Source organism: Cydia fagiglandana, chromosome 9 (assembly GCF_963556715.1).
Source record: "Cydia fagiglandana chromosome 9, ilCydFagi1.1, whole genome shotgun sequence".
Lineage (NCBI taxonomy): Eukaryota > Metazoa > Arthropoda > Insecta > Lepidoptera > Tortricidae > Cydia > Cydia fagiglandana.
Window position 1 is genome coordinate 1,163,456 of NC_085940.1, and position 15,957 is coordinate 1,179,412.

Sequence of the window (15,957 nt, forward strand, 5' to 3'; positions counted from 1 at the left end):
TGGACCGATCAAAGTGGCGTGCTCTTGTGTTGGAGGCCAAGACTCATTTTGGGTCACCGCGCCAACAAAGTAAGTAGTAGTTCTGGTACTTCAATATCCTTCTTGCATAGTAAACCCCACCCCCTCCCCCCATTTTACTTTGCATAGTAAAGTTTCAGTATAAAAATCTTATGACCTTTCCCGGAATTCAAACTATCGCCATCTAAATCAGTTCACCGGTTTAAGCGAGAAAAGGTAACACACAAACAGATAGCCCGAGTCGCTATCGCATTTATAATATAAAATTATATAAAGTTATGTACTCACTGAGTATAATTGCATGAATTCTATAGTAATTTAAATTGTATTTTTCTTAATTACTCGTAATGCATGTTAATTATAAGATATAATAATGTTTTGAAAAGATGTGTTCCGCCGAGTTTGTTGCCGGTCCCATATTGGGATACCCTCCTCCAATTGAGGGGGGATTTAAATCATCTCGGGGCAGAGGTGTACGGTTGGAGCCGGTGAAGGTTTATTTGACGTTCATAAGCGCATTGTAATATGCCTACTTGAATAAACTATTTTTTTTTTTATCTTTATCTTTTTAATATTAGTCGGGTTTGTGTTGTGAGTACTTACCTTTTCAGCAGTGGACTCGTCCTGTTTCGGCCAGTTGTCCAACTTGCCCGTGGCCTTGTCGAAAGCCAAGAAAAATCTGTAACAAATATTAGCGGTTACCACACACCGGATTATATCCAGGGCCCTATTTCACCAACGTGACAAATGTCGCATTTGTCGACATCACTGTTACTGACGTCACAGGCCTCCATAGGCTACGGTAACCGCTTACCACCAGACGGGCGGTGTAGCCGTTTGCCACCAACATGTTAATTTAAAAAGAACTCCACTATATCGCCAGTAAATAAGTACTTATTTTGCGAAGCTAATGACAATTGTCACAAGAAACACGACAATTGTCACGAAATTCCGACACAGAACTCATTTGCTGTCAAGAATTATCGAAAGTTGTTTGAAATCTTGTGCCAATTGTCATCATTATCATCATAAACATCACAAGAGAAATACCTGCTTTTTGCCGATATAATAAAGTTTTTTTTAAATAATACAATGATGGTGACAAACAGGAATACGGCCCGCCCGATGGTAAGTGATAACCGTAGCCCATGGATGCCTGTGACGTCAGCAACAATGAGACTTGTCGAATTGTCGCACCTGTCACGTTGGTGAAATAGGGGCCTGATGTGATTTAATCACACTTTTAAATAGGTTTTTTTTCTAGCCTATTAAGGTGTCCCACTGCTGGGCAAAGGCCTCTCCCCATGTCTTCCACGATTCCCGACATAGTGCCTGCTCTGGTCAGTTACTGAGAAATGTGTCTAGGTCATCCCGCCATCTCCGTCTGGGCCAGCCGCGTCCGCGCTCTCCTTCTGGCATCCACTTGGTAGCTACACTAGCATCTGTCTGGATGAATGCGACAGACGACAGACGTGACCGGCCCAGTCCCATTTGAGCCTAGCAGTCTTCTCTCCGACGTCAGCAATACGGGTTTTTGCGCGCAGCGTGGTGTTCCGGATACGATCATTCCTCTTCACACCTAAAATGCTGCGCTCAAATAGTATTTAAAGATTGTATTTATTTTCTAACCAAATAATGGGATCCTATCTCATCGCATAATAATTGATCGTCATAATGTAACGTTACGCATATTTTTTCTCCAGCTGAAACAGAAAGTATTTTCGAAAATATTTTGCATAGGTCGCGTAGAATAGGGTAGGTTAGGTTAGGTTTGTGTTATAATTTTTCAGAAATGTTAATATTTCCAGCACAATAACAATTATGCGAAATGAGTTTCATGCGTAACATTACATTAGGACAATCAATTACTATGCGACCCAATATGGACCCCCAAATAATAGTCGTCGTGTTACGTGACCTCTGCAGCGCGGGCACGCAGAGATGCCGCCTGGTCATCTCGGGCCCGACGCGCAGCGCGAGCGCGCGCAGCGCGTCCAGCAGCTTGCGCGCCCCTCCCCCCCGCCACGCCGCACATTACCTCTGCAGCGCGGGCACGCAGAGATGCCGCCTGGTCATCTCGGGCCCGACGCGCAGCGCGAGCGCGCGCAGCGCGTCCAGCAGCTTGCGCGCCCCTCCCCCCCCGCCACGCCGCACATTACCTCTGCAGCGCGGGCACGCAGAGATGCCGCCTGGTCATCTCGGGCCCGACGCGCAGCGCGAGCGCGCGCAGCGCGTCCAGCAGCTTGCGCGCCCCTCCCCCCCCCGCCACGCCGCACATTACCTCTGCAGCGCGGGCACGCAGAGATGCCGCCTGGTCATCTCGGGCCCGACGCGCAGCGCGAGCGCGCGCAGCGCGTCCAGCAGCTTGCGCGCCCCTCCCCCCCGCCACGCCGCACATTACCTCTGCAGCGCGGGCACGCAGAGATGCCGCCTGGTCATCTCGGGCCCGACGCGCAGCGCGAGCGCGCGCAGCGCGTCCAGCAGCTTGCGCGCCCCTCCCCCCCCGCCACGCCGCACATTACCTCTGCAGCGCGGGCACGCAGAGATGCCGCCTGGTCATCTCGGGCCCGACGCGCAGCGCGAGCGCGCGCAGCGCGTCCAGCAGCTTGCGCGCCCCTCCCCCCCGCCACGCCGCACATTACCTCTGCAGCGCGGGCACGCAGAGATGCCGCCTGGTCATCTCGGGCCCGACGCGCAGCGCGAGCGCGCGCAGCGCGTCCAGCAGCTTGCGCGCCCCTCCCCCCCCGCCACGCCGCACATTACCTCTGCAGCGCGGGCACGCAGAGATGCCGCCTGGTCATCTCGGGCCCGACGCGCAGCGCGAGCGCGCGCAGCGCGTCCAGCAGCTTGCGCGCCCCTCCCCCCCCGCCACGCCGCACATTACCTCTGCAGCGCGGGCACGCAGAGATGCCGCCTGGTCATCTCGGGCCCGACGCGCAGCGCGAGCGCGCGCAGCGCGTCCAGCAGCTTGCGCGCCCCTCCCCCCCGCCACGCCGCACATTACCTCTGCAGCGCGGGCACGCAGAGATGCCGCCTGGTCATCTCGGGCCCGACGCGCAGCGCGAGCGCGCGCAGCGCGTCCAGCAGCTTGCGCGCCCCTCCCCCCCCGCCACGCCGCACATTACCTCTGCAGCGCGGGCACGCAGAGATGCCGCCTGGTCATCTCGGGCCCGACGCGCAGCGCGAGCGCGCGCAGCGCGTCCAGCAGCTTGCGCGCCCCTCCCCCCCCGCCACGCCGCACATTACCTCTGCAGCGCGGGCACGCAGAGATGCCGCCTGGTCATCTCGGGCCCGACGCGCAGCGCGAGCGCGCGCAGCGCGTCCAGCAGCTTGCGCGCCCCTCCCCCCCGCCACGCCGCACATTACCTCTGCAGCGCGGGCACGCAGAGATGCCGCCTGGTCATCTCGGGCCCGACGCGCAGCGCGAGCGCGCGCAGCGCGTCCAGCAGCTTGCGCGCCCCTCCCCCCCGCCACGCCGCACATTACCTCTGCAGCGCGGGCACGCAGAGATGCCGCCTGGTCATCTCGGGCCCGACGCGCAGCGCGAGCGCGCGCAGCGCGTCCAGCAGCTTGCGCGCCACCGCGCGCCGCGCGCCCGCGCCGCCCGGCCACGCCGCGCGCGTCGTCGCCGCCAGCCGCAGCGCCGGCTGCAGGATCATCTTCAGGAACGTGTCCTGAAATAATACACTACATAACCACAGTGTAGAGCGTTTTCACATTGTCCGATCCGATATCGGATGTAGGATCCTACACCCGCGTAGTCAGGCCGCGCCCGGGCGCCGTCGCGCAGCGGTCACGCACACTACGACGAACATTATGCCTACACATACGCCCACAAACAAATATGATCGGTCCCACGGCTGACAGGGGCACCGATATGACTGAATTTATCGGAAACGCCTTGCCGATATCGGATGTCGGAGGGCGCTTATGACAAAAACAGCAGCAGGAGAGTGCCATTGACATTAAGTCCATCTTTTTTGCGTTATTTGTCGTTTTTTTAATAATAATGATTTATTAAATGCATAAATAAATACAGAGAAACACATATACTTATCTTGCATTTTACTTCCTTCCGACATGCGATATCGGATCGGACAATGTGAAAACGCTCTAAGGAAGGTATTTTTTAAGCCCAGTAGTCCAACTTCGATTAATTTTTAATTCTCATTCGAAATTCAAAATCTCGAACACATTTGCTTACGCACGACGGTCCGCCCGGGTGCCGCCCCCATAAAAAACCTGCTAAAATCAGTCACGTCGTCACTTGTTTTACCCAAGACCCGCTCATTTTTAGTGTTCCGTACAAAACTTTGTTTACGGAACACTTATGGGATCACTTCGGTCTTGCAAATCAGTTAAATACGTTTTTCTCAGAGACCGTTTGACATAGATACCTAAAATTTGGAACAGTTATAGCAATTACCACCACTCATATTGTATATAAATCAAAACTGCTTATTTCTTATTAAAGGGGGAAATTTAGGGGGTTGAGAGGGGTAGGCTGAAACTTTTTTCATTTGTAAGAATCGTGTGGGGTACCATTAGAAAGCTTGCAAAAAATTGAGTCGATGGACTGATTTTGACTTCATTTTAGACTGCAATAGTTTCGTCAAAAAATGCATTTAAAGTTGCAAGTTTTCATACAAAAATTTTCACCTCTGTCCTGGCGATTTTCGCGAAAACTATAGCTAACAGGCAGTTGACCAGTCAATATCCAACTAAAACAAGCATGGAGACGGCGGGAAAATTATCAGGTTAACTCTATCTTTATTAGTTTTTAAACTGCAGCCTGATCTTTGGTTGCTTAGGGCTAGCTAACAGATGCTTACACTGGTCATTTCATATTAGGCAGTAGTTTTAACGAGAAACATCCGTAGTTAAAACTTTGGCATTGAAATTTATGACTTATGTCTTTGACACAAAGTTTAATTCTGCTTGCTTATTTTTGTGGGATATTTAATTTTATCTGAATAGCCTACTATAAGTATGAGAGAGATCTACAAAATACGACCTTATTATATTGCAAATAAGTTTAAAATTCGAACGGGATTTCCAACCAATGGACTAGGTATCTCAAAAATCTGAAAAATTCAAATTAAGAATTCCGTTCTTCACTGTCGTTGTGTTTTTTTTCACATTAGGACACATAGAGTTAGTAAGGCGTATAGAGATAATAAAGTCATTTAATATTTATTAACAGAGTTGGCCTCATCTATAGATTTTATTGAGAGTATCTGATTCGTTGAAACAACATACTTATATACACAATATTCCTTTTCATTAAGTACCATTACATTTATGTATTAATTGTATAATTATAATATGTATTAATTATATTTAGTACTTTGCGGGCATTTTTCTGTCACTCTAATTACGCCTTCATTGGAGTAAAAGAGAAAGATCCCCGCAAATTGCGAATTTCGATTTCGCGGTAGCCCTTCAGTCCTGTTACGAGAAAATAAATATGGAAGACATTAATAGTATATGACAGTTAAATATCACAGTTTTTGGAAACAAAGGTGAAGTTGACGAAATATTTAAAGTAAGCCGGACCCGGACCCGGACCCGGGTATGTCCTTAAACTACGTCCAAGACCACCGGTGGACGGGCAGCAGCGTCCCTCAAATTCGGTGTACTCGACTGCGATCGCCAACCCGCCTGCCAAGCGTGGCGATTATGGCATACACCCCCCAAAAGGGGGAGGCCTATGTTCAGCAGTGGACGTCTTATGGCTGAGATGATGATGATGAGATGATAAACGCTACCGTGGGCGTGAACGTAATTTACTTTCTATGCATCTCGCTCGTACTGACATATTAGTGCGAAAGAGATATACCTATAGAAAGTAAATTACGTTCACGATATCGTTTATGTCAATGCCAAACTGATGGTAGCCGTACGGAACACTAAATGCCTCGAGCTATCTCGGGCTTGGCCAAATTATTTTTGTTTGAAGTTGGACACGGCATAAATCGGTGTGCACTGACATACCTAAGTAACAGTGAGTCTAAGCCATCTAACCATCCGCCCTCTTTTGAGCCAAAAGATAAATAGTTCTATAAACCTATAGGATAGTCAAGCGTAAGTATGAACACAATACTTTATAAAAAATTGTAAATATTGTGTACGAAATCCTTGGCGCACAATCCGTGTACTTGACAAGTTATAGACAGAATACATCGCCCTCTAGCGGCGCGAACAGTCATCGACATAATGCTATGAAAATACACATAATAATAGATTTTTCTACTCGTCGACTTTAATTCTTGAATTAAGATTTCGTATACCATACTTATTTGGGTACTTTTAATGTATGGGCTCTCAACTTAACTATAATATTCATTTCGATACAGTTTAGTCAACTATAATGAAATTGACCAATCACAGCTCGCCGCGGTCAAGAGGACGAAACAAAACCATAGCTCAAGTTAATTACCTATTTTAGGTCGTATTGTAGGATCAATTACTTCATAAGTCAGAAACGCACATGTGACACCCTTAATATAGGAACATCCATGAACATCCAATATAGGACTAGGAAAACCGCTTAGCATTACTTGTTAGTCTCCATAGGCTACGGTGGCTAAAATCGAGAAAAAGCTGTTTAAAAATTGAATTTAGCAAGGAGCAAGTACCAGGGCCTCATAAGTTACGAGAAGGTGTCCTTGACCAACCAGCCGTGGGGCGCGGGGCGCGGCGGCCGGGTCGTCGCGTACAAGTATGAAGGTATCGCGGCTGGTCGCGTATCTTCACTGTATACTTTTGGTTTGGTTTGTTTGTATGATTCTACTACTTTAAAGTGTTATTTTTGTTGACTTGTAGAAAAAGTATTGTATACAATAGTGATATAATCAAGCTTTTCAATCAACAATAGTACATTATTGTCGAGGCTCGGAAGTAGCTACTTGCAGGCTGAGGATTCGGTTTAAACGGACGACCTTGGGAGTCCGTTTAATTGAATCCGAAGCCAGCAAGTAGCCTTCCAGCCGAGTCATATATAGTGCTTTTCTCAAAAATGGTGCAAGAAACATAAATATCATAGAAATATTTAACAAAAGCAACGTTCTTACGTATATATCTTCACAGAGAAAAGCCCTTGCCGCCTTTCTATTTTTTTTAATAAAAAAATAGAAGTGTATTTTTCTGGCGAAAATACGCCATACTATTTGAGACAGCTAAATAGTCGCGGTACTAATCATCTGTTTGGCTGCTTAAAGGGCCTGTGCCTTCATTTGATATGGCCAATTGAACTTTTAAAAAGTTTGGAACTCGACAAATAATGGAATTTGTATGCAACATTGCAGTCCCAAAATCGAGACTGCAATGTTTTTAACTTTTTAATTTTTGACTGACCATAAACTCCGCGCTTCGCGACCATTTTTTAGACGGCAAAGACGACTTTGCCGTCCATTTTTGAGAAATAGTATTTTATACAATCGTGACATAATAAAGAGCTTTTCAATCTCGTACCTTACTTAGGCAACTCAGCAAGCTTCGTTGCCTAAACACGGTACTCGACTGAAAAGCTCTGTATTATATCACGATTGTATAAAATACTATTGTTTATAAATCCGCTCACTTGTAATTGTTCCATGACCTTAGCATCGCACATGTAAGGCACCAAGTACTTGACAAGTTGTAAGCAGGCGACAGCGCCGCCCTCTAGCGGCGCGGACAGTCTCCTCCGACATGACGCTATGAGCTCCCCCATGTGGGGCAGGTATTGGAAGATAATCAGCTGCTCGCCATACATCGCTGAAACAATATTTTACTTAGAAACGCACATAAATGTGTATATAGTTCGTTTTTTTAGCATTAGAAATAAGGTAAACAATCTTGACGTGTATTTTAAGGTATCGTCTTGGGTCGCCCCATTCGTTTTTCGTCCAGTTCTTAAATTAGTCCTATTCTGCTTTCGTCACTCATTCTACATTGAAAGCCACCGACGATTGTGACGAATGTAGAATGAGTGACGAAAGCAGAATAGGACTAATTTAAGAACTGGACGAAAAACGAATGGGACGACCCAAGACGATACCTATTTTAATTGAAAAACACATTTTAAAAATAAGTTACGGCAAATATGTAACAATTATGAATCTAATACGATCATTTATATTCTTCTGCTTTCATAAGTAATAGTTACTGATTTTTAAAATGCGTTTTTTCAATTAAAAGACATGTCAAGATCGCTTACCTTCTTTCAAGTTCTTTCTAATGCAAAAAAAAACGAACTAGGATTGTCGAGCAATGTGCATTGCTTCTCTCTCTCTCAATAAGCAAAATGTAAGACGCAATTACACATTAAACTAAGAAATTGGACAGGTGGAATAGCACCCTATTTTTTTCCCCAAAATGCCCTAGTATTTATGTTCTTTATCGACCGAGCGAGCGCGACGCATGCGGATAACAGTCAGAAGTACGATTTGCTTTACCGATTCGTTGCGTGTTCCATTTTCGAAAACTATTGGCTGTGGCGCGGAACAATCATTTCATGACACGGCAGCCATAGAATATGATGACACTCCTCCCGTGTCATACGCCACAAGTAAAAAACATTGATGACACGGCAGGCGTGTCATCAGCCCCGAATCGGTTAACTTGAGCTTAAGCAAATCGTAAGTCTAACTGTTCTCATCTACAAGCAGTTTTCAACTATACGATCCTCGTGAAAAAAATTTGGACAGGTTCCATAAATACCTAATGTTTTTTTTTTCAATTCAGTCCTTGGATTTTTTGTTTTCAAAATGTCGGAGCCATAGTGGTTCACAAGATCTATTTTATTTTTTAAGCTCTATTTTAATTTATAACTTAAGATGCCGAAAATGTTACTGTATCATGTGAATGCGTTACCTCAGTTAAGAGCTACTACATTTTTTTTCAAATCAATAATTTATTTCAATGTTTAGAATAGTCTAGTATACTCACCAACAATGGTAGTGAGGCATTTTATCACCTTCGCGGCGTTCCTGTCGCCCACCACCTTGCTGTTCGCTATCGAGATCTCATCGAACTCGTCCTGACCGTCGCCCTCCCAAGGCGCCAAGTTATCCTTCCCAATATAGCAGAGCGTCAACATCTTCAACAAGTTCCGGGTTATATACCTACAAGTCAGCACTGGACCTAATCTATGAGCCAACCAGATCAAGCTCTCTGAACTCATATCTGAAATCTTACACATATTCTGTTCATCTTCCTGAGAATCCTCCCCTATGCTTTTCGGTGACGCGTCTTGTCTATTCAAATCTAAACTCTTTATCCTGTGAGCATCATTTCCCTTATCATCAGCGAAGTGTAGATAACTTGTGAACATCTTCTTAGGAATATCTATCGTCGGCGACATTGGACCTCTGGTTGGGGTTTCTTGCGTTGGAGTTTCGTCTTTAGTTATTAAGACATTAAGTTCTTTTTGAGGTCGACTTGTGGACGGACTGAAGTCTTTAGCGAATACTTCTGCTGAGGGTGACGGTGTGTGCATGTTACCGTCATGGTTAACATTCAGAGTGTATGAATCCATGGAATCTGCAGGAGATTTACTCCTGCTGCTGCGACTTGGTAATCTTTCCTTATCTGTTTCAAAGTGGAACAAATCATTCTCGCTTCTGTTATCAGCGTCTTTCTCTTTAGAATCATTCATCTCCATCTTATCCACGCTAGGTGTCATAACGTGTTCTGAACCGTATGAAGTGTCCGGAGAGAATATGTCCGTATTCGAAAGCGCGCTTTTAAGGTTATCGTCGGAATACCTAGGTTTTTTATTCGCCATGGATCGGTGATGGCATAAATGTCCTGGAGAGCCGACTTCCGTGGTAACATCTTTGTAGCCCCCTACAGCTTCAACTAAATGCTGAGTGAAGTTGTCCAGGAAACATTGCAGGCCTAGTCTGACCATGAGCTGGAGCAGGAATATATGATGGTACAGCTTGACAAATTTCTGCCTACTGGCAAGTCCTGAAGTGGAAACTGGGTCGGAGTCGGTCAGTTTGTGTTGATCTGGCTTGTCAGCTACAAACTCATCGTCCTCGTAAAGATTCAGTATATGTTTGAGGAGTTTTCTTCTCGTCTCTGCCGGGCCTAGAGCTTTGCTCATCGTGTCAAATAGATACCACGCCGCGAGCACCGAGGTATCCTTATTCTGAAGCAACTCTATGTAGTGTGTCAAGAAGATATCCAGGACATCAAACTGATTGTTACAAGTCACTTGGTTGAGCAGCACGTCTAAATGCATTGCGCACGCCTGGACTTTCCCCTCGGCTATTCTTTGACTGAAATACATCTTAGTTTTGTCGACGTTCTGATATTTCTCGCACTGTATGCCGTCACAGTCGTACATATACAGGATGTTTAAATCATTGGCCGCCAGTTCGTACTCGTGAAGAGTGCTTAGGAGCTTATAGAGGGTGTTGAAGGATGGTGGGAAAGGGATTAAATGTTGTGATAGAAGTGGTTGCAGGAGTTGAGATGGCGTCGGTGGGGGTAAGCCTTTGTCTGTCACTATGATCTTCTTTAAGGGTTCGTCTTTCTTCGCGCTCATTTCGTTCTTGAAGCTCAAGCTTGGTGGTGTGACATTTAAAAGCAACGAGGCAACATAGCTAACGCACTTTGGCAACGCGCCAAAATTATGCTTTAGAACCGTTCTGCAGCTATTATAGCGCTCTATAAAATTCCCGCTATTCGTCCTCAGAGGTCTCATGTAGACATGCATAAATATCTCGACTATGAGACAGCCCAATACCAGCATGTCCTGCCTTCTGCTTTCCGTCACAAACTGCTTGTAAACCGTCGCATCGGTGGTGTAGCGAGTGTTGAAACTCCTGTTCTTTCTTTCCTTCAAGACATCCAAGTGACCATCGTTAAACTTCTTTATATAACCCTGATCATACAAGAACATGTGGTTCGTGAATGCTGTATCGTCATCTTTGGAAGTAACCGTTTCACTTCTATCAACAGGGACTAAGTTTAAAGTGTTGACATTTTTATGACGCTCTTTCTCTTCTGCTTTTGAGAAGAAGGAGTTGGTTCTGAAGTTGTCGAGGGCCTCTAACGCTTGTATGGACGCGACCGGGTTGAATTCTTTGGGGAGGTAGATGACGCCTTTGCCTAGCTCTGATCTTTGGACCCTATAGTGCTTGGAATGTGCGGACCTAGAACAAAAATAAGTGTGGTTAAAATTCAATTAACATTAACCGTGCGCATAAATTTTAAATTGATTTTATTTGTCGGGTAGTGTTCCCTGGCTGTGTGTGTATTGAAGTCGATATAGCCTGCCTTATTATAGTTATTTGCAATGTATAATGACTTATGGCATACTTATCTGGGGCAAAGCTGACACACACTGTTTTCTTTCCGCAAAGAAAGCGCTTCGAGAAATTATGACCCTGTGTTTGTATAATGATGATTTGAAGATGTTAGCTGTATTATAGTTACTTTCACCAAATCTTGCCTTATGGCCTACTCATCTGGGGTAAAGGCCGTAATGGTACGAACAATAAATCGTTAATTCTAAAGATTACTTCATATTGTTTTATAGATACTTGTAAATGCTACTGGAATGTTATTCGCTGCTTTAGCTGCGTTATCTAGTATGTGCTGTCCAAGTATGAACATGAACCTGCCGGCCTATCCAAGGTTACAATCGCTATCGCCTCGACAACGAAAAGCATTATGTCTCTCTATCACTCTTCCATATTAGCGCGACAGTGACAGTTGCGTTTCGATCGATACGGAGCGTAATCGATTGTCATTTAGGCTACGCGGCCTGGATTCTTTATTTTATTTTATTTTATTTAATGATGATAATGAGATGATGTTATAATGAGGATTGGAAGGTACCTATCGATGCTACTGGAATGTTCCTCGCCCTTGCTGTGTGAGCGCGCCCGGCTCGAGCTCTTGTGTCTCCGGACGCGCGCGGGCACGCTCAGCCGAGACACGTGCTGGGGCAGGTGCTGGGACTCTTCTTCATCATCAGACCCTTCGTCTGAGCTGTCAGGCTTTATGGATTTTCCTGGAAACGACATTTTGGAAATAACTTTTGAATTTAGTAACGCTACCGGACGGGGATAAATACAACTAAATACTCTGAAAATGTCGTTGATGTTTTAAGATCATCATCATCATCATCATCTCAGCCATAAGACGTCCACTGCTGAACATAGGCCTCCCACTTGGACCTCCGTACCGGTTGGAAGCGACCCGCATCCAGCGTCTTCCGGCGGCCTTAACAAGGTCGTCCGTCCATCTTGTGGGTCCATGTTTTAAGATCTAGGATACTAATTGTGTACGATGTGGTCTAAGAAAAATAATGTCCAATCATTAAAAATCAGACTAATACAGACTGCCGATTTCGTTGAAAATAAAATTGCCAAATATGTGAAGCCACACCTGGCGGGAAGAGTTTGCCAAATGTGACCAGCGGGCTAGCACATGATTGGCGCGACAGTATCTCGCGGGGAGATAGACTACCCGTCCCTCTTTTATTAACTTAGAAAAAAATGACGGGTAGTCTATCTCGGTGAGGCATGGAGGGGAGAGGATTCAAAAATGTTGTAATTTATGAATGATTTCCAATCAATGAATCTTTGATAATACTTACGACTGGTCCACCACACCACGCTATGCCACCACCGAAGCGCCGGTGGTATAGCGGTGAGAGCGTGCGACTTGCAATCTGGAGGTCGCGGGTTCAAACCCCGGCTCGTACCAATGAGTTTTTCGGAACTTATGTACGGAATATCATTTAATATTTACCAGTCGCTTTTCAGTGAAGGAAAACATCGTGAGGAAACCGGACTAATCCCAATAAGGCCTAGTTTACCCTCTGGGTTGGAAGGTCAGATGGCAGACGCTTTCGTAAAAACTAGTGCCTACGTCAAATCATGGGATTAGTTGTCAAGCGGACCCCAGGCTTTCATGAGCAGTTGCGAAATGCCGGGATAACGCGAGGAAGAAGAAGATGACTTACGACTGGTCCAATGCAGCGCGGGAGGGGAGGGTCGCGTGGGGCGCGCGGCGCGCGGCGGGTGCGGCGCCGCCAGCAGCTGCACCCCCGCGCCGCGCCGCAACGCCGTGTGCCCGTCCACCAGCGACAACCACACATTCTTCGCCTTTACCGACGCCGGTCCGGACATCCTATACAAAAAATCACAATTCAGAAAATTATTCTGCAAATGCAGTCCATCTAAACTTTGAAATTTGAAAGAACAAAATGGGGGAGTGTCATTTTAAACGTCATATTTTCATAGAAATGTGACACTTTGTCATTTCAAATGGCATGCAGAGTTAACTTGGTCCAATTCGAGGCATTAAGGACTCATAGAAGTCATACAACTTAACTACACATTTATAGTTCGTTTTTTTTAGCATTAGAAAGAACTTCGCAGAAGTAAGCTTGTGGTTCCTAATCCGGCACTTTAAGCGGTAATAATTTGAAGTAAATTATATGTATTGACCGTGCTACATTAGATAATTCAATAATTATTAACAATTAAAGAGCCTGATAAAAACTGTACGCTTACTTCTGTGGAGTTCTTTGTAATGCTAAAAAAAACGAACTATACAGTGACGTCTTGTTTACTATGTCAAGAATACAAAATGGCGACCACTTGTTCTATTATTACATTAATCCTGGAACTATAAAGGGTAGCCAAAAAATAAGTGCATTCCCATTGCCAGGGAAGTTTTGAGATTATACTGAACAACTTTTACTACGGGACCAACTCCGAAATCGCGCAAAAAAATGTACCCTCCCATAGAAAATGGACCAGCCAAAATGTATGACCCAGCCAATTTTTTTTTCGCTATTTCGAAGTTGATCTCATAGTAAAAGTTTCTTAGTATAATCCCAAAACCGGGTTGGCAACGGGAATGCACTTATTTTTTGGCCACCCTGTATAGTGAGGTAGTTTTAAGAGTGGGATTACAGCGTGGCCATTCTGTATGAATATTATGTGGCTAACAAGGAAGTCCGATTTGATTTATTTTGATATATGTTATAGAGTAGTCTAAAATAACGGACACGTATTTAATTTTAGCTGCATTTCTTACAAATAAATATAATAAATATATTTTTATATAAAAAGTGAGTTTGTGGTGAAAATGACAAAACACGTCCCGATTCTTTATTCATGTTTTCCAACATATAACGAAACCAGTAATTAATTATCAATTTTTTTGAAAAAAGTTCTTTTCAGAAATTAGAAGGTTTCAGTACTTTGAAGGCCATTTTCTCGTAACAGGTTGAGTTTGGGCAGCTAAAAAAAAATACATGTCCGTTATTTTAGACTACTCTATAACATATATCAAAATAAATCAAATCGGAGTCGGACAGTTGGGTACCCTTCCTTGTAAGATGATAACTTACTTGTATCCAAAGGTGATGTCGATCCAGTGATGAAGGTTCTCGGAGACGTGTGCGCTCTCCAGGGCTTCTCTGTGCTTGGTGATAAAGTCCTCAGCACAAGTGGCCCACGAGGGTATGCCGAGGTCCTGCAAACAACATACACAACTTCTTCTTCTTCTTTCGCCACGGCTCATGAGAGCCTGGGGTCCGCTTGGCAACTAATCCCATGATTTGACGTAAGCACTAGTTTTTACGAAAGCGACTGCCATCTGACCTTCCAACCCAGAAGGTAAACTAGGCCTTATTGGGATTAGTCCGGTTTCCTCACGATGTTTTCCTTCACCGAAAAGCGACTGGTTAATATCAATAGTTATTTGTACAACAAGAGATCAAAGTTTGATATTTCTTCGAGTGCTTATTTTGAGTCCCGTGCAAGCGAAAGATTCTATAATAGATTCACGAGCGTAGCGAGTGTATCTAATTTAGAATCTTGAGCGTAGTAAGGGACTCAAAAGCGCACGAGATGTAAATAACTTTGATCTCGTGTAGTACACAAAATTTTTCACCCTAAGCAGTGAGAACATACCTAGAGGGACAGAGATAATAGAACCCAAGTATCGAACTTGTATTAGACCCCGCATGTTGAAATGACACTTGAATGACATTTTGTCTCACTCAGTAAGCAAAATGCGATTTTGCTCACTGAGTGAGACAAAATGACTCAGTGAGCAAAATCGCATTTTGCTCACTGTTTTTAAGAAGCAAAGTACCCTTGTTCGAGCTGCTGAGGTGAAAATGATATTTCGTACATTAGTTCCGAAAAACTCATTGGTACGAGCCGGGGTTTGAACCCGCGACCTCCAGATTGCAAGTCGCACGCTCTCACCGCTAGGCCACCAGCGCTTCAAACAACATACACAACAGTGATCAATATAGTTGGTCAAACCAATTTGTCAGTTAGTAATAACCAGAAGGGTAAAAACGGGATGCGGGATGGGATTACTAAGATTCCTCTGTCTCTCTGTCTATCTATCCGTCTGGCCGTATCTCATGAACCGTGATAGCTAGACAGTTGAAATTTTCACAGATTATGTATTTCTGTTGCTGCTATAAGAACAAATACTAAAAACAGAATAAAATAAATATTGAAAGTGGGGCTCCCATACAACAAACGTGTTTTTTAAGTTTTTTTTTGCCATTTTTTGCGTAATGGCACGGAACTCTTCGTGCGCGAGTCCGACTCGCACTTGGCCGGTTTTTATTAATTGTGAAACAGATTTCAATGCCACAGATTTAAAATCCTACTAGATAAAACCCTTTTAGTACCGGCAAATCTTCATGCATGCTTCGAAAAACAGCAGGGTCAGTATAGAACTCCGGAATGCATTCATCTGGCGTCCACTCCTGCATACGCTGGATGGATGCTGGATACTCTGCTGGAACCCATTTGTTGCGGACATGCTTGCAGAGAATCTCTTTCGGGGTTCTGTGAAATAAATGAAATATTGTAATTTAAATTGTATTTTTTCTCATTTACTCGTTTTGCATGTTTATTATAAGATGTAATGTTTTGAAAAGATGTGTCCCGACGAGTT

General features: G+C 44.8%; 1 protein-coding gene across 1 annotated transcript in view; it reads right to left on the bottom strand.

Annotated features, from left to right (window-relative positions):
* LOC134667115 (WD repeat-containing protein 81) overlaps positions 1–15,957 on the bottom strand; it is a 33,596-nt gene that overhangs the window by 11,588 nt on the left and 6,051 nt on the right. Inside the window, exons 4-11 of the mRNA XM_063524398.1 lie at positions 15,689–15,848; positions 14,384–14,508; positions 12,986–13,152; positions 11,854–12,028; positions 8,950–11,165; positions 7,601–7,776; positions 3,505–3,692; positions 622–697 (exon numbers count right to left, since the gene is read on the bottom strand). Coding sequence (XP_063380468.1) covers positions 622–697; positions 3,505–3,692; positions 7,601–7,776; positions 8,950–11,165; positions 11,854–12,028; positions 12,986–13,152; positions 14,384–14,508; positions 15,689–15,848 — 3,283 coding nt within the window. The remainder of the gene's footprint in view (positions 1–621; positions 698–3,504; positions 3,693–7,600; positions 7,777–8,949; positions 11,166–11,853; positions 12,029–12,985; positions 13,153–14,383; positions 14,509–15,688; positions 15,849–15,957) is intronic.